The sequence below is a fragment of the Sminthopsis crassicaudata genome, chromosome 2 (assembly GCF_048593235.1).
Source record: "Sminthopsis crassicaudata isolate SCR6 chromosome 2, ASM4859323v1, whole genome shotgun sequence".
Classification (NCBI taxonomy): Eukaryota; Metazoa; Chordata; class Mammalia; order Dasyuromorphia; family Dasyuridae; genus Sminthopsis; species Sminthopsis crassicaudata.
The window spans coordinates 383,358,829-383,376,522 of record NC_133618.1 but is presented as its reverse complement, the minus strand read 5'-3'; the positions used below and the strand labels follow the sequence as shown (position 1 = coordinate 383,376,522).

Sequence of the window (17,694 nt, the reverse complement as noted above, 5' to 3'; positions counted from 1 at the left end):
TTTACATGAAGGGATTAATTGTGTCTAGCATGGTATAAAAGAAAAAGTATGGAATAGTGAATAATTGGCTCTAGGTTCAAGACCCAACTTTACTATTAACTATCCACATGATCAGATGCAAGTAGGCTCCCCTCTTGGGTCATATTACATGAAATTAATACTTGGGAGGCAGATGCCATCAAATAGAATGAAGACTGGTCTTTAGAAGACTTCTTTTCTATTTATGGGAGTTCAAGGAATGGCATTTGTGAAATAGGGCTTTAGGAAGTTTATCCCTGATTCTTTAGATTCTCAAATGTAGTTAAGAATAGCAATGATCATTGCTTTTTTATAAATTTGAAAATCTATCTTTAACTCTTAGGTCAATGATTTTCTTCTGTTGTAAACAGAGCAGCTTATTTTGGTCACCTCCTACTTCTCTTTGGCTAATATGATCCCACTCAGCAATGTACTGGTAAATGTCTAACAAGCAGCTATATGAAGGAGTGAAGAGGAAGAAATGTACATATAACACACTTTCAAGTTTAATCTGTATTATTAACATTTTCCCATCATTTTCTTAAAGTCTACACAAACAATAAAGCAAGAAATCAAACCCTTGTAGCATTTGCTGATTTCCAGAGTAAAAATGCTTACTCTGAAAATTTACCAATCAGCTATTCCACATTGGATTTAATTTGTGATTTTTTACTTTTGCTTTATCTGAGATCAGAATTGCTACTTATATAAAGTATACTTATTTTCAAATATAATAAGTATGCTTATAAGTATAAGTAAAATAAGTATAAAATAAGGTGAATGCTGAAAATTATCTACGAATATATTTTGAAAATAAATAGATTTAATCAAAAAAAGGAAACTGAGGCATACAGAGGGCAAATGACTTGTTCACACACAGTTAAGAACTGTGTAAGGCCACATGTAAACTCAAGACTTCCTTATTTCAGGTCTGATACTTTATCCACTGTACCACTTAACTACCTAAAATGATAGGTTTTAGAGCTTGAAAGGACTTTAGAAAGATATTTCAGTTCAATAAGCATTTATTAGGGCTCTATGCCCAGCACTAGGGATACAGAAATGGAAAATGACCATCTCTGCCCTTGATAAGCTTATATATTATTGCAAAATAGGAGAGATAATATGTACACACTTGTGTATCCATATATGTACTCTGTGGTACAGAATTAGAATATTTTAAGGATGGAGGACTAGAATCAATTGATGAAAATTGCACAAGACTAATTTAGACTTGAAAGGAAAAAACTTCCTAACAATTAAAACTGTCTTAAAATAAAATGGTCTTGCTTGGTAGATAGTGAGTTCACTGCAATCTTCAGGCTTACTTGAGGGATATAGAAATAAAAAATAATAAAAATAAAAAATACAGGAATACAGGAAGAAATACTTGTTCTTAGATGGGTTGTCCTAGATGACCTCCAACTCTTCTTCCAACTCTGAAATTCTGTGACTCTAAAAGTCCAGTATAAGTGCTATAAGAAATTTTGTTAAAAGAGTGATTCAATTTCAGCTGAGATAATCATGAAAGACTTCCTAAAAAAGTGAATCCTTAAAATGAATCCTTAAAGAAAGAGAAGTATTTTAGTGGGCAGGATTAGAAAAAGGAAATTCTAGATTCAGCAAAATTCCAGAGTTCAGTGGAAAAGTCTCTGTGATCCAGAAATTAGTGTAAGTACAAAAATAGACAAAAAGGAAACTGTTAAAGGCTAAAGTAGTGTTTCAGCTGAAATGGGACAAATGTTTAGAAAGGAGCCTTTTCCACTGCAAGGAAAATATGTAGAAAGCATAGTTAGACTGATTAAAAAAAAAATACCAAGTTTTATTGTAACTTCAACTTCTTTGAACTCTTTGAAATATTAAAATACATATCTCCTTGGTTCTCTAAGGAAAAATAATTACCTCCATATGAGTGGAAATTAGTAGGAGAGCAACTAAGTGAATATTACAATGATAATGGTCCTGATTCAATTCCTAAAGAAACACCCTATACATATAACTTAATACAATTGGCTTTAGGAAATTACATAAGTTATAGAATAAGGAAAAAGAAGAAAGTGCAGGAGGGGGAGGACACTGACAAACTAGGTGAAAAGTATGAAGAATTAGACAAGAATGGAGTTAAGTACAATTCTGATGAAATTAAAGAGTATGGTGCTTAACAGCAGGAGCCATTAGGTCATTCCCCATATCATGACCATCCCCCCTCAATTAACTCTTCATGAGTGGAGGGAGAATGGGGGGGCAGTAACATAATCAGCACCACCTATGAAGCAGCCTATAACAAGATTACAAAAAGCACTAGCTAAAGCTAAAAAAGGACAAGATATATCTTATTTAATAGAAGCATACCCTGCAATTGAAGAATTTGATTCTTCAGGTCAACAAAGGAGAAAATACACTCCTTTTGATCTGGAAAAAAATCAAGGATTTGAAAAAGGGTTGCACTCTTTATAGGGCTACATCATCTTATGTTAAGATGATATTAGAGAATTTGGCTTATGAAATTTTAAACCCTATTGATTGGAAATCTATAGCAAGGACATGTTTAGAACCGGACAAAACCTGTTGTAGCTTTCGGAGTATAGTTAACTATGCAAGGTACAAGTCCAATGAAATAGGCAAACTGGAGTTAATATACAAATCACCTTTGACCAACTAACAGGTAAAGGTCAGTATGCAAATACTTCAGTACATATTAATTATCCTTTGATAACATATGAGCAAATTGCTGCTGCTGCTATCAAAGTATGGGCCACCCTCCCAGGACAAGATAGAGAGAAGACTTCACGAAAATAGAGCAAGGTGCAAATGAACCTTTTGTTGATTTTGTGGGATGTCTGCAAACAGTTGTCATACAAATAATTGGAGAAAATGCAAATAAGGCAATTTGCTAAAGGAAATGCTAATAAGGTTTGTAGAAGAATTATATGGGGAACAAAGATGCTCCTTTAAAGGAGATCATAAGACACTATGCCACAGTGGGCACAAATGCCTTTCATACCCAAGCTATGATGCAGATCATGGGAAGACAGGGTCCCTCATGGCAAGGGACTTCCAGAGAGACTAATCAATGTTTTCAGTGTGGTAAAGTAGGACATCTGATAGCTCAATGTAGGCCTAGAGGCCTATATAGAGAGGACAGAATGAGAGAATAAGACCTCAAACCCCATGTCCAAAATGTAATAGAAGCTTCCATTAGGCTCCAGAATGCAGACTGACCCAGGGAAATGAGAGGTTAGGCCTAGCTCCAAGACTTGAAACAAAAAGCAGGTGGGGCATGATGGTAGCCAAGTTTACACCCAGAGAATCTTTAGAAGTTCAATAGTCTGATATGATCAATCAGCCAAGAAGCAATCAGATGGGAGAAAGGGATTACAAGTGGGGAGAATATAGGTGTTTTAACCCTATAGAAGGGCAGTGTCCAGTGCAAGCAGTTCCAATGTAATTGCCAGGTGATATGGAGAGATCCAGAAAGTGGTGAATGGAAGGGACTAGATAGGTTAACTGCTTGGGGAAAAGGGTTTGCTTGTATCTCTACAGATGGAGAAGGAATCAGATAGTTGCCAACTGCCAACTATATGGGGACTACACAAAGATGCTCCTTTAGAGGAGATCACTTTGAGAGAGACAGAAAAAGAGAAAAATCTCAAAACAAAGGAGAAGACCTAAAAAGCATGTGACACTGAAAGAGCATGGCTGATAATGAGACTGTTACAAAACTTCAAATCCCGCAGGAATCATTAAATTCCCTGACACATGAAATAATGGACAATAGATTGGTTTTGAACTATTTCTAGGACTTATGGACATGTATAATTCCTCATGTTGTTTGTAGTATAATACCTCCCATGTTGATGGATTTATGTATACCTATTTCAAGTGAGACCCTTCAGAAATCCACTAATCTGGTTTGATTCCCCATTTCTTTTAGTGTTTTCATCTCCCTTCCTGATACATCATGGCGGGTGTGATCACCTTCTTTTTTGGTGTTTTCACCCCCTTTTCTGAGAAGTCAGGAAGGGTGTGATCACTTCCTTGAGAAGACAGGGAGGTCGTGATTACTTATGTTCTAAAACAAAAGAAAGCAGGAGTTGTTATGGGCCAGAACCCTGGCTCTGTAAAGTTATTTCTTGGGAGTTTGATTGGTATAGCACTGAATAAATAGATTTTTATTATATTAGAATAACCAACCCAGGAGCACTTTATATTTTTTCCAGGAGATTGATTCTGACTGTATTTGTGTGGACAGTGTTTTGTAATTGTGTTTGTATAGTTCTTGACTTTGCCTTGGCAGATAGACTCGCCAAAATTTTATATCATCTACAATGATTTTAAATGGATTTTCTCTTTATATCTCTTGCTACTGAACTTTGTTAGTAATATATAAAAATTCTGATGATTTATATGATTTTATTTTGTATCCTGCAACTTTGTGTAGTTGTAAATTATTTCTAGTTATTCTTTAGTTGATTCTCTAGGATTCTGTAAGTATACCATCATATCATCTGGAAATAATGATAATTTGCTTTCCTCCTTACCTATTCTAATTTTTTAAATCTCTTTTTCTTCTCTTATTGCCAAAGCTAATATTTCTAATACAGTATTGAATAGTAATGGTGATAGTGAGCACCTTGTTTCATCCCTGATCTTATTGGAAATAGTTCTAGTTTATCCCCACTACATCTGATGCTTACTGATGGATTTAAATAGATGCTATTGATCATTTTAAGGAAAACTCCATTTATTCCTATATTCTTCAATGTTCTTAATAAGAATGGGTGTTGGATTTTGTCAAATGCTTTTTCTGCATCTGTTTAGATAATAATATGATTTTGGTTAATTTGGTTATTGATATAGTAAATTATGCCAATAATTTTCCTAATATTGAATCAGCACTGCATTCCTGGTTTAAATCCTACTTGGTCATAGTGTAGTATTCTGTTAAGTAGTATGCCCCCAAAGCTATGAATCATAACACTTGAAGGAATTGCAAGTCAGCCTTTACTGACAAAGATGTTGCTTGTGAATTGGGAATGAAATAAATTGTAGGCAAGAGAGAAGAGAAGAGAGGTCAGAGAATGCATGCTGCCTCTCAGTCTCCTTGTATCATTATCATCTTTTCACATGAAGGGATCTATTCTGCTGGTCAGAATTAGATTCCCAGAAACCACTATCAGATGATTCCCATAACACTCAGCAGCCACTAGCAGACTGCTTCCGTAACACACGACAACAGCAATTTTATACGATGATCAATTATTCTGGACATGGCACTTGTTTACAATGAGGTGACTCCAGACTGTTCCAATGGTCTTGTGATAAACCAGAGAGAGGACATGGGAACTGAATGTGTTCCATAACATAGTATTTTTACTCTTTTTTGTTGTTTGATTCCATTTTGTTTTCCTTCTCATTTTTTTTCTTTTTTGATCTGATTTTTCTTATGCAGCATATTTGTGGAAATATGTGTAGAGAAATTGCACATTTAACATATATTGGATCACTTGCTGATAAGGAAGAGGGTGGGGGAAGGAAAAGGAGGGGAAAATAGAATTAGAGTTTGTAGGAGTGAATATCAAAAATTATCCATATATATATAATAAAAAGCTTTAATTTAAAAAAATGAAAGAGGGGATATTTGAAGACAGATTCATCAATTCCAGATCCATATTCCCCCCATTATACCACACTACTTCTCAAAAAAAAAAGTATTGATTGAACTAAATTACCTTTCCACTTAATGATTCTCTGTGATTTATGCTTATTTTTACTTTTTAATTTTTTATATATGCTTATTTTTGCTGTGGGTTTCAAACAGTGAAGAATCTTAACCATGATATGATCTGACTATCCTAACAATTAAACATTAGATTTGTTGTGACAAGGCAATATTGAACTGAAGGTCATATTGTGTATGACTAGGGTTGGATTCAACTGTACCTTTGAATAAATGTAAGTATATTCTGAGGCACCTCTAAGAGATATGTTTATTAGGTCAACGTTGGTAAAGAATTTCTGAGCCAATCCTTTTCAATGTCAAGGGACAAAATGGTGGAAATTTGCAGAATGCAATAAATGAATGATAGAGAAACAGATTCTAATCCCTCTTCCTTTCAGTATTTTCTCAGTTTATTGTTCCTCTCAACTCTATAAATAACCAGTTCAACACAACACTATCTTATATAGTCCACACTCTTCCTAACTTGCCCTGTTATCACTACCTGTCTTTTGCTAAACCCCAACATTTCTATTTCATTTCTATTATATATCTTCTTTCAGGTATTACGAAATAGAGCTGGAGAAATACAACTCAGTTGATACAACTGAGCTGATTATATACTACAAATTTGTGAACTAATATTAACTAAGTCTTCAGTGCAACAAAACAATCTTTTTGTTCCTCCCTAACTGATTTCCAACCCCATTACATGCAGAAGCTATTCTAAACTTTTGCTTCTCTTTTCCGCCCTCCCATACTTCTTTTCCCCTCTGTCTCAGATGAAGACCTCACTTTTTATTTTAGTAAGAAAATTCAGTTTACTTACCATATTTCTCTCCTCTTCATTTCAATACCCTCTCCTCTATCCTCCAGTTGCTTATAATAAAGTGACTCTTCTTTTTGCCAATGTAACTCATCTAATTTCTTTCCCTAAAATTTCTAACAGGTTGCCTTTTTTGTCATTTCCCAATATCTAGCTTATATCCAACTCCAATGTTTTCCTATTTACTGACAACTCAGCTCGTTTAAGGGACAGCTAGCTGGCACAGTGGATAGAGCACTAGGCCTAGAGTCAGAAGGATTCATCAAACTCAGTTCAAATATACCCTCAAACATTTACCAGATGTGTGACCACTGGGAAGTCACTTAACTCTATTTATTTCAGTTTCCTCATCTGTAAAATGAACTGGAGAAGAAAATGCAAGCCACTCAAGTATCTTTGCCAAGAAAATGTCATAAAAAAATTGGATACAACTAAAAGATACCTGAACAATTGCTAAAATATACCCAAGGTTTCCCTTCAGTAAATATCCTCTCAAGATATTATCCTATATCTCTTTTCCCTTTCTTGGCCAAATTCATAGGGGGAAAAAAAATGTGTATACATGTTTTGTCTCCACTCCCTCTCTGCTGATTTATCTTTAGTCTTTGGAGTCTGGCTTTTCATCTCATCAACTAAATGCTCTCTTCATTTACCAAAAATTTCCTAATTGTCAAATGCGATGGTATTTTTTCAGTCTTCATCCTTCTTGACTTTTTTTGGCAACACTGATGCTATTTATGTCTTCTTCTCCTATATAATTTCTTGCTTTTTCTAGTGCTACTGTCTCCTTATTTGACCACTTTTTCATTTTCCTTTCCTAGTTCTAATTGTGAATATTCACCAACTAAAACAGAGCTAAAGTAAATCTTGTATTCTCATTAATATGTTGATCCCTGGTATGAAAGTGCTCTGGCTGTAACTATATTATATTAGGAAAAAAAGGAGCAAATTATAGTTTCTTTAACAATTAATTTTAAGTTTGGGTCCATTAATGTCCATTGCACTTTTAGTTTAAGATTAGGAGACTCAGTATCTAAAAAGAAATAAAATTTTAAATGCAGCCATGATCATGTAATTCCACTATTCAGTAAATTCTAGTTTCTCCCTATTATTTCTTCTAGTATCTAAGGTAAACTCCTCTGTTTAATCTTCTCTCCTTATTTCCAATCTGGCATCAATCTATTTCTCCAGCTTCATCATTATGAATTATTCTCAGTCATATATTCTGTAGTCCAGCCAAAACTGGCCTTTTCTTTATTTCTCATACATGGTTCTCCATCTTCCCTCTATATACCCTTGTTCTGAACAGGTTAACTCCATCCTATCCCCATATCTGGAAAATATTCCTTCCATCTCTAATTCATAGGATCCCTCACTTCATTCTGGACACAGATCACTTTCTACATAAAGCTTTTCTTCATCTCCAATGTTAATGCTAATGTTTTCTCTACTCTATTTTGCATTAATTCTCCATAAATTTATTTATTTATTATTATAGCTTTTTATTTACAAAACATATGCATGGGTAATTTTTCAACACTGATCCTTGCAAAACCTTCTGTTTCAACTTTTCCCCTCCTTCCCTTACCTCCTCCCCAGATGGCAGCTAATCCAATACATGTTAAATATTTTAAAATATGTGTTAAAATCAATACATGTATACATATTTATACAATTATCTTGCTGCACAAGAAAAATCGGAAGACGAAAGAAAAAAAACCCCTGAGAGGAAAACAAAAATGCAAGCAAACAATAAAAGAAAGAGTTAAAATGCTTTGTTTTGGACTATTTCCCATAGTCCTCACTCTGGGTGTAGATGACTCTCTTCATTATTGAACAGTTAGAACTGGTTTGAATCATCTCATTGTTGAAGAGAGCCACATCCATCAAAATTGATCATTGTATAATCGTGTTGTTGCTGTGTATAATGATCTCCTGTTTCTATTCATTTCACTTAGCATCAATTCATGTAAGTCTCTCCAAGTCTCTCTGAAATCATCCTGTTGGTCATTTCTTATAGAACAATAATATTCCATAACATTCATATACCATAATTTATTCAGCCATTCTACAATTGATGGGCATCCACTCAGTTTCCAGTTTCTGGCCACTACAAAAAGGGCTGCCATAATATTTTTGTGCATACGAGTCCCTTTCCCTTCTTCAAGATCTCTTTGGGATATAAGCCCAGTAGTAACACTGCTGGATCAAAGGGCATGCAGAGTTTGATAACTTTTTGAGCATAGTTCCAAATTGTTCTCCAGAATGGTTAGATTCATTCAGAGTTCCACCAACAATGCATCAGTGTCCCAGTTTTCCCACATTCCCTCCAACATTCATCATTATTTGTTCCTGTCATCTTAGCCAATCTGAGAGATGTGTAGTGGTATCTCAGAGTTGTCTTAATTTGCATTTCTCTGATCAATAATGATTTGGAATGCTCTTTCATATGAGTGGAAATAGTTTCAATTTCTTCATTTGAAAATTGTCTTTTCAAATACTTTGACAATTTATCAATTGGAGAATGGCTTGATTTCTTATAAATATGAGTCAATTCTTTATATATTATGGAAATGAAGCCTTTATTGGAACCTTTGAATGTAAAAATATTTTCCCACTTTATTGCTTCCTTTCTAACCTTGTTTGCATTAGTTTTGCTTATACAAAAACTTTTTAACTTAATATAATCAAAATTATCTATTTTGTGATCAGTAATGATCTCAAGTTCTTCTTTGGTCACAAATTCCTTCCTCCTCCACAGGTCTGAGAGGTAGACTATTTTCTGTTTCTCTAATCTATTTATTATCTCATTCTTTATGTCTAGATCATGAACCCATTTTGAACTTATCTTGGTATATGGTGTTAAATGTGAGTCAATGTCTAGTTTCTGCCATACTAGTTTCCAATTTTCCCAGCAATTTTTGTCAAATAGTGAATTCTTATCCCAAATGCAGGGGGTCTTTGGGTTTGTCAAAGACTAGATTGCTATAGTTATAGACTATTTTGTCCTGTGAACCTAACCTATTCCACTAATCAACTAGTTTATTTTTTAGCCAGTGCCAAATGGTTTTAATGACAATCCTTTATAATATAGTTACAGCCAGAGCACTTTCATTTGATTTTTTTATTAGTTCTGTTTTGTTCTTCCAGATGAATTTTGTTGTTATTTTTTCTAAGTCAGTAAAATACTTTCTTGGGAGTTTGATTGGTATAGCACTAAATAAATAGATTAGTTTAGGCAGTATTGTCATCTTTATTATATTTGATCGACCTATACAAGAATTCTCCACATATTTATTCTATATATGCTTATATGTGTACATGTTGTCTCCTATACTAAATTGCTAGTTTGGAGGGGAAGATGCTTTGTTTTTATCTTTTTATCCCTAAGGCTCAGCACAGTTCTTATCATATAGTGCTAATAAATATTTTTAGATTGATTGAACTGGGATTACCTGAAAGATCTAATGCTATTTTTACCATTATCAGTAACTCAGATAAAGGCATCTGGCAGTCTTATTAAATTTACAGATGATGCAGAGTTTGTAAAAAAAAGGAGCCAAATCCTGGATGAGAGACTCAAGATGCTAAAGGTCTAAAGCTGGCCAGAATATTAGATTAAATGTAATAACATGAAACCTAATAAAGAATAAATTTAAGTTTTTCCCAAGGTTCAAATTATTAGCTTCACAAGTACAAGGTAGGGAGAGGCATTAAATAATGAGCACTTTGAAATAGATCCTGAAACCTCTTTTTAGGAGTCAAAAGTGTGATGTGGCAACCAAAAAGCCATGAAGACATCACAATGATCCCCCTCCATCCTGATCAAATCATATCTTGAATATTTGTATTCACTTCTAAGTACCAAAGTTAGGAAGGATGGGATACTGATAAATTTTTAAAAAAAATTCATAGCAATACAACCAGAATGGTGAAGAACCTTTAATTTAACTTATTAAGCCCTTACTCTGTACCAGGCTTTGAGTTAAATACTCAGAATATCAAAAAATGCAAAATATCCTTTGATCCAGTAGTGTCTCTATTGGATCTGCATCCTAAAGAGATAATAAAAGGGGAAAAGATCCACATGTGCAAAATATTTGTAGCAGTTCTTTTTATAGTAGCAAGTAACTAAAAATTAGGTGGATGCCCCTCAATGGGGGAATTGCTGAATAAATTATGGCATATGAATGTAATGAAATATTGTTCTCTAAAAAATGATCTGCAGGTTGATTTCAGAAAAGCTTGGAAAGACAGATAAACTGAGGCTAAGTGAAGTGAGCAGAATAAAGAGAACAGTGTATAAAGTAAAAAACAAAATTATACGATAATCAAATGTGATAGACTTGGTTCTTCTCAACAATGCAGTAATTCAAGCATTCAAATGATTCAACAGACTTGGAATGAAAAATACCATCTCCATCCAGAGGGAGAAATATGGAGAGTGAATGTGGATTAATGCAGAGCATGTTCACCTTTTTTGTTTGTTTGTTTGTTTCTTTCTCATCTTTCCCTTTTGGTCTGATTTTTCTCACAAAACATGACAAATAGGGATATGTGTTGTTTAATTGCACATATTTAACCTGTGTCAGATTGCTTACCGCTGGGGGGAGTGGGGAGATAAGGGAGGGAGGGAGAAAAATTTGGCATAAAAGTTTTACAAAAATGAATGTTGAAAACTACAAAAGTATTTGGAAAAATAAAATATTACTAAATTTTTTTAAAGAAATGAGAAATCATAGCTCCTGTCCTCAGGAAATTTACATTTTAATGGGACATGGATAGACAACATGAAAAAAACTGTATTCATATAACAGATACAGTATTTGATGGAAATAATCTTAGAAGAAAGGCGCATTGAGAGTAATGAGACATGACATGGTATAAGGTTCCAGCAAAAGCAGACTAACTCAGATTGGTAAGAATCAGGAAAACAATGTCAATAATCCATAGAAGAGAGAATCTCCAGAACTGGAGAGTGATCATGAGTATTAAATAAGGCAGATAGGGAAGTCTAAGAAAAGTTGATCAAGATTTGTTTATTAAGAGCTACTAGTAATATTAAGAGATTAGTTTGAATTTGAGGATGAGGGAAAAAATGGATTGCAAGGAGTTGAGAAATGACAGGGAAGAGAGGAAGTAGAGGCACCTATCACAGACAGTTGTCTCAAGATGTTCAGCCAAGGAGGGGAGGGATGATACAAGATGATAGGTAAGGGAAATTAGTGAATCGGGTGAGGTTTTTTTAAGATAGAAAAAGCATGAGGATTTTTATAGGCAGCAAAAAAACAGTAGATTAGAAAAGGGTAAAGATAGAAAGGGCATAGAGATAATAGCAGGAGCAACCTGCTGGGAAATAAATGAAGAAATTGGATGAGGGATGCATGTAGATGCATCTTGGTAAAGAAAAGTACTATCTCATTGTGTCAGGCAAATGTGAAGGAGAAGATAATGAGAGGGAATGACTGAGTAATGGTATATGAGGAGGAGGACTAAAGAGGAAGATTTTTGCAAATGCTCTCAATTTTTTTCAGGTGACCTATGAAGCAAGGAGTTTTACTGAGGAGGATAAATTTTAAAATGTCTAGAGAGGCATGAGGAGAAATGAAAAGGTTTATAATAGTTACTGTGATAAATGGGATATTGAATCAATTAGGAAATTGTAAAATTATTTCCCTGGTGAAGTTAGTGGGCATTTGAGATTATATAATATAAATTTGTAGTAGATCCAGTTACTATAGTTTTTTTCTTAGCTGCATTCAATAAGACTCAAAAGATAAAATTAGTCAGATAGTAGAAGTAATCTAATATTGAGATTTGTCAATGTGTGACTTTGTGATAGGATGAGAGGACGAGAGTCTTAAGAAGAGGATAAAAAGCATAAAAAAATGGAGAAGAGCCTAAAGTCAGCCTTTGATGAGAAGTACAAATACACATTTTTGGGGAGAGGGAAAAAGAGAAGGAGGAAGATCCAAAGTCAGTGCCCTTTCTTTGATAGTAGGTTCTTTTCTTCTCCCTATCAGTATTTTGGGGGAAGGTGTAACAGTCCTCAATGATAAGATAGGGAACCCATGTTCTAGTCCTAGCTTTGCACTAACTATGTGCCATTGTGCGCATCACTCAACTACTTTAGGTCTTGATTTCCTTATCAAATGGATAAAATAATACTTTATGCACTTCAAAGGCCCAGAAAGTTCATGGAAAGTTACATGGAAAGTACTTTGAAAGCCTTAAAGTGCAGAAGCATAAACTATTCCTAATAGCATTATTTTTTTCCTCCTTTCTCCCAACCTGATTTACACTATACTTGTGAATTCTCAAAGCTTGTGGCAAGGTAGCTCTTTTGGTGCCTCCTTTTGCTTGCTATGATTCCATCACTGATTATATAGAATATCTTTTTTAAAATATTCAGGGATGTCTTTAGATAAATAGAATTAAAGGGAGAAAGTTTTTCATTCCATGTCAAGTTTATATAGTTGGGGAACTCTGAGTCTAACATTACAGATTCTTAATCATGTGGATAGATTTCAATGGATCCATGAATTTGACTGGGAGGAAAATAGATATTTAGTTTTAATAACCTCTGGTTTCCTTTCTATTCCATGTTTTTATTTTATGAACTTTAAACCAATATTCTGAGTATGATCCCATTAACTTCACAGACCACCAAAGGAGTCCAGAACACCCAAAAAGCTAAAAATATCTGATCTAATCATTCTTTTCTCATGACAACTCCTCAAATATAATGATGATGATGATGATGATGATGATGATGATGATGATGATGATGATGATAATGATGATGATAATGATGATGATAATGACTAGAATTCATATGGCATTTTAAGGTTTGTGAAGTGCTTTATTATAGATTGCCTCATTTGATGCTTATATAACAATCCTTTCCATAAAGGGTTCATCTATAAAGTAGGGACAATTATCCCAAGTTTTTGGATGAGAGAACTGAGACTGAATATTTAAGTAATTTCCTCAGGGTCATACTATTAGTAAGCATTTGAGTAAATATTCTAACTCAGGTCTTCCTGAATCCAAAGTTCCATATTTTATTCACTAATCTTACTAAACAGAGTTCTCATACCTTAGCAAAAAATAAGTTATCAAAATAAATGTTACCTTTTAGAGAACAGAGTTTTGGGACATCAATGAAGTGTTTTCATCTCACAAATGAAATTAGACGGGATGACTTCTAAGTTTCCTTCCCACTCTAAAATATATTGATTTCATGTGTGTGGTTGACTCTGGGAAGAATTATGAAGCAGACACATTTCATATTCAGTACTATCCCCTTCAATATCCCAGGTGTTCATACTTCTGGTTGCCCAGGAGTTCCACTCTCTTTGGAAAGCATACCAAATATTTCTATATCTTTCCCTCCTATTAAAACACGTTGAGAAGTTCATATCTATTTTGAGATAACTATTTTTGAGAAATGTAAGTGCCATAATAAGTAATACTGAATCTGGAATTAAAACCTAAGTTCAAATCCTGCCTCAGATAACCTGTTACCTGTGTGACTTTGTATAGGTCATTTCAGTTTTCTCATCTATAAAATGAAGATAACAATAGCAGTTATCTCACAGGATTATTGTAAGGCTCAAATGAGATAATATGTGTACAGCACCTTGCAAAACTCAAAGTGTTAATGAATATTAGTTATCACAATTGCAATTGTAATAATCCATCATCTTCATTTTATTGATGATTAAGCCTAAGTCAAAATACCACATCTCTTGATGTCATCTCTTTTTTCTCATGCTCCTTTCCCTTCTCCTTCTCTGATATTTTTGAATTCTTCCTCTGATACCATCTCTCTTTTAAAATTCTCATCATCCCATCTTGACCCTAAATGAACCTCCTAATTACTCTTCTCCCCAATTTCTCTTCTTCTCCAATAATTTGAATATTCACCTCTTCTTAAGCTCTTTATGAACTACCTGGCCTCCCAGCTTTTCTGTGTTAAAAATTTCCATAGTTCAGTTTTCATTTTCCTTGAAAAGGAATGATTATATACCAGCATTCTCCACACCTCAGATTCCTAGTTACAGTTCACAGCTTTTCTTACAGCTTTTGACTAAACCAAGCTGTCATGGAATTACTGTTCCCAATATTATCAAGGCCCAACTTTAGTACTGTGTCCAATTCTTTAATTCCAGTGCTCTCCAAAATGTAAAGTTATTAATAGTGAAAAATATGTACCAGTGTTCAGTGGTATATTGGTTAAGTGTTTAACAATCAGCTGTCTAGGAAAATTTAATTGGCTTTATTAGCACTTGCCCCATCACTTTTGAAAATCTAGACAATCAACAAAGTAATAAATCATGGTCTGGTTTATAAGGATTATTGATTTCTGAAGCTCAAACTGAAAATTTAACAATTGGTTCTCATGATTCAGCTCCTGCACTCTCCTTCATGTGTTCACTCTGAATCAAAATCTCATTTTTCCACATAGGAGTGAATGCCTATAAGATGCTTGTTTCATAAAGGAAAGAGTCTTTTTTAAATAAAAGGATAATAACTCATATTAAGAGTATTCTTAGACTCCAAAATGCTTTTTTAATAGAAATTCTAAGTGGTGGATAATGCAATATCAGTTGACTACAATGCTTTAAGTTAACTAAAATGGTACAGAGAACATCATTTATGTCATTTGAGCCTCATAATAGTCCTGTGGGGGGGGTGGATATGACATGTATTGTTATCTTTATTTTATGGAAAAGGAAATTGAGACTCAGAAAAATTGAAGAACTTGCCAGTGATCATAATATGTCTAATAAATGTGTGCCAAGTATGGGACTCAAACCCGTACCTCTAATTCCCAAGTCCAAATTATGTTCCAGTGTCCTCAGCATTTTAGGATGATAAGATTAGACATGCAAAGGAAAAGTGACTTGCTCAGAATGTTTAGACTCTGTTGACCACCTTCCCATCTTTCTCCACAGATTCCTGTTATGGGAGGGGCTTTTATGGATTCACCAAATGAAGACTTCAGTACTGAATACTCCTTGTTTAATTCATCAGCCAATGTCCACACAGCCACTTCAGGACCAAACCAACTGGAAGAGCCACCTCGTTCTTCCAATGATGCCATCTTATTATGGATTGCCATAATAGCCACCATTGGGAACATTGTGGTGGTGGGTGTTGTCTATGCCTTCACCTTCTGAGCAAAACAAATTAAGCATCTGGTGAGCATGAGTCCTGACCCTGCTAAATGGAAAGAGTGCTGGTTGTCATGTGTAGCAGAATCTTGCTGGCATGGACAGCCAGTAACTATGTGTGCTTCTTGACCTTATTCTCATCGATAGAATTAGGCCATGCTGTGCCAAGATATTGATTGTTTCATCTTTTAGTTCTTATCGAGATCTGGAAATGAAAGTCAACACATAAGACCAGGCTCCAGTTTTTTACATAATCCTTTCAAAGCCTGATAGTAGAAATTCAGGAGATCAAAATGAGTATTGTTTGGTTTTGACAGACAACTACTATGCCTTCTAGAATTTCAAGGTTCATTTGAAAAACTAGGGAAAACTAATTAACTTTTATTTTTCCTACCCTTTCCAGCTGGATTTTCTATTATTTTTATGGGTGCAGAAGAGAAGGTAATTAAGAAATGACATCTGCCAACCAAGAAAACTAAAGCTATACAATGATTCACGTGCTAATATTTTTATTATAGAAATAATCTCCCTCTGAAATTTAGAGATTGTTGTAACCACATATTACATTAGATTTGCCATGGTATAGATTCTTCATTTTCCAAATTAGAAAAGTGAAACTCATATGGGTATTGCCTGTGGTCTCATAGCTAATCAGCAGTAAAACAGAGACCAGCATCCAGGTTTCTTGGTTCCTCAGTCACTGGTCTTTCTATTATCTAGTTTCTTTTTTTAGGAAAAGAGAAACTATCCTTGATGAGTTTTAAAAATATAAAAGAATAGACAGACCCACTGGTTACATTTCAAAGTTTAAAATGATCATGATATGATTTGATATATCTTGAATACACTTTTGCCCATCTTATTTTATTACCATCTTCTCTTTGCAATCATGCTTGATAAGGACACTCCTGAATAAAAGAGCAGGTTAAAAATTGTTGAGGGCAGAATTTCTCTGATTGATATTTAAATTAAGGAGTCCTTTTCCTTCCATAGAAATGTTGCTGCCCCAACAGCCTTATTATGGGAAATGAAGAATGAAAGGGGAAGTGAATCTCTTTCCAAGAATTTAAGAGTTCTTTCTCTTGTAGGGAGGGGCTACAATATGTCTACTATGTGGGTATTCTACCTTTTGGGCTGGCAATTATTATTACAGAAAGTTTAATTTTCCTAGTCCATCATCTAGGGGAATTTCTGAATGACACCATTAAGACATTGCTGCTGAGAAACTATGACAACAAAATTATCAGTCTGACTTCTGACTGTACCTACAGATTAACTCCAAAAGGAAATTGGCTATATCTCTTTCTAACAGTTGGACATTCAGGACTGTGAATGTTCAAATGGACATCTCTGAAACATGACTCATATTGTATGAAGAAAGAAGATTTGGTAGGCCAGTTGGGACACCAGCTTTATACAGTTATGGCTGTGCAATGTTCTCTGGATTTGTGATTTGACAATATTTTCTTATTTTTTTTAAAGATTATTTTGGGACTGTCCATTTCTATAGTGAAAAGCTTTCCTGACTACTGAAGCCTTTTTTTTCAAAGATCATTTAATTGATTAGATATTAAATATCTCCTATATATTGGGCATTATACTAGATACTTTGAATGCAAAGACAAAAAAAAAAATCTCCTTTTTTAAAAACCTTGATCTCTGCAGCCCCAGAGAGAGAGTACAAATTGCTAATGTCTAGGTGAAACAGTGTCTTATGTGAAACCTCTTTGGGCTCTGTAAATGTTTGTCATTAGCTTGGTTTCCTATCCCCTAAGATCATAGAATCTTAGAGCTGGAAAGAGTTGCAGAGCCTATCTAACTCAACTCCCATACAAGACATGAATCACATTTACATTATCATTTACATAAATTACAAGTGATTTTCCAGTGAGCAAGCAGAACAATCTGCTAGAATTCCATCAGGCCTGAAGGTCTCTTGCAGTGCAAACTGG

General features: G+C 34.4%; 1 protein-coding gene across 1 annotated transcript in view; it reads left to right on the top strand.

Moving 5' to 3' along the window:
- C2H14orf132 (chromosome 2 C14orf132 homolog) overlaps positions 1-17,376 on the top strand; it is a 44,912-nt gene extending 27,536 nt beyond the window's left edge. The window contains exon 2 of the mRNA XM_074291367.1: positions 15,524-17,376. Within this exon, the coding sequence (XP_074147468.1) occupies positions 15,524-15,748 (225 nt within the window). The 3' untranslated portion in view covers positions 15,749-17,376. The remainder of the gene's footprint in view (positions 1-15,523) is intronic.
- Positions 17,377-17,694: the final 318 nt, after the last annotated feature.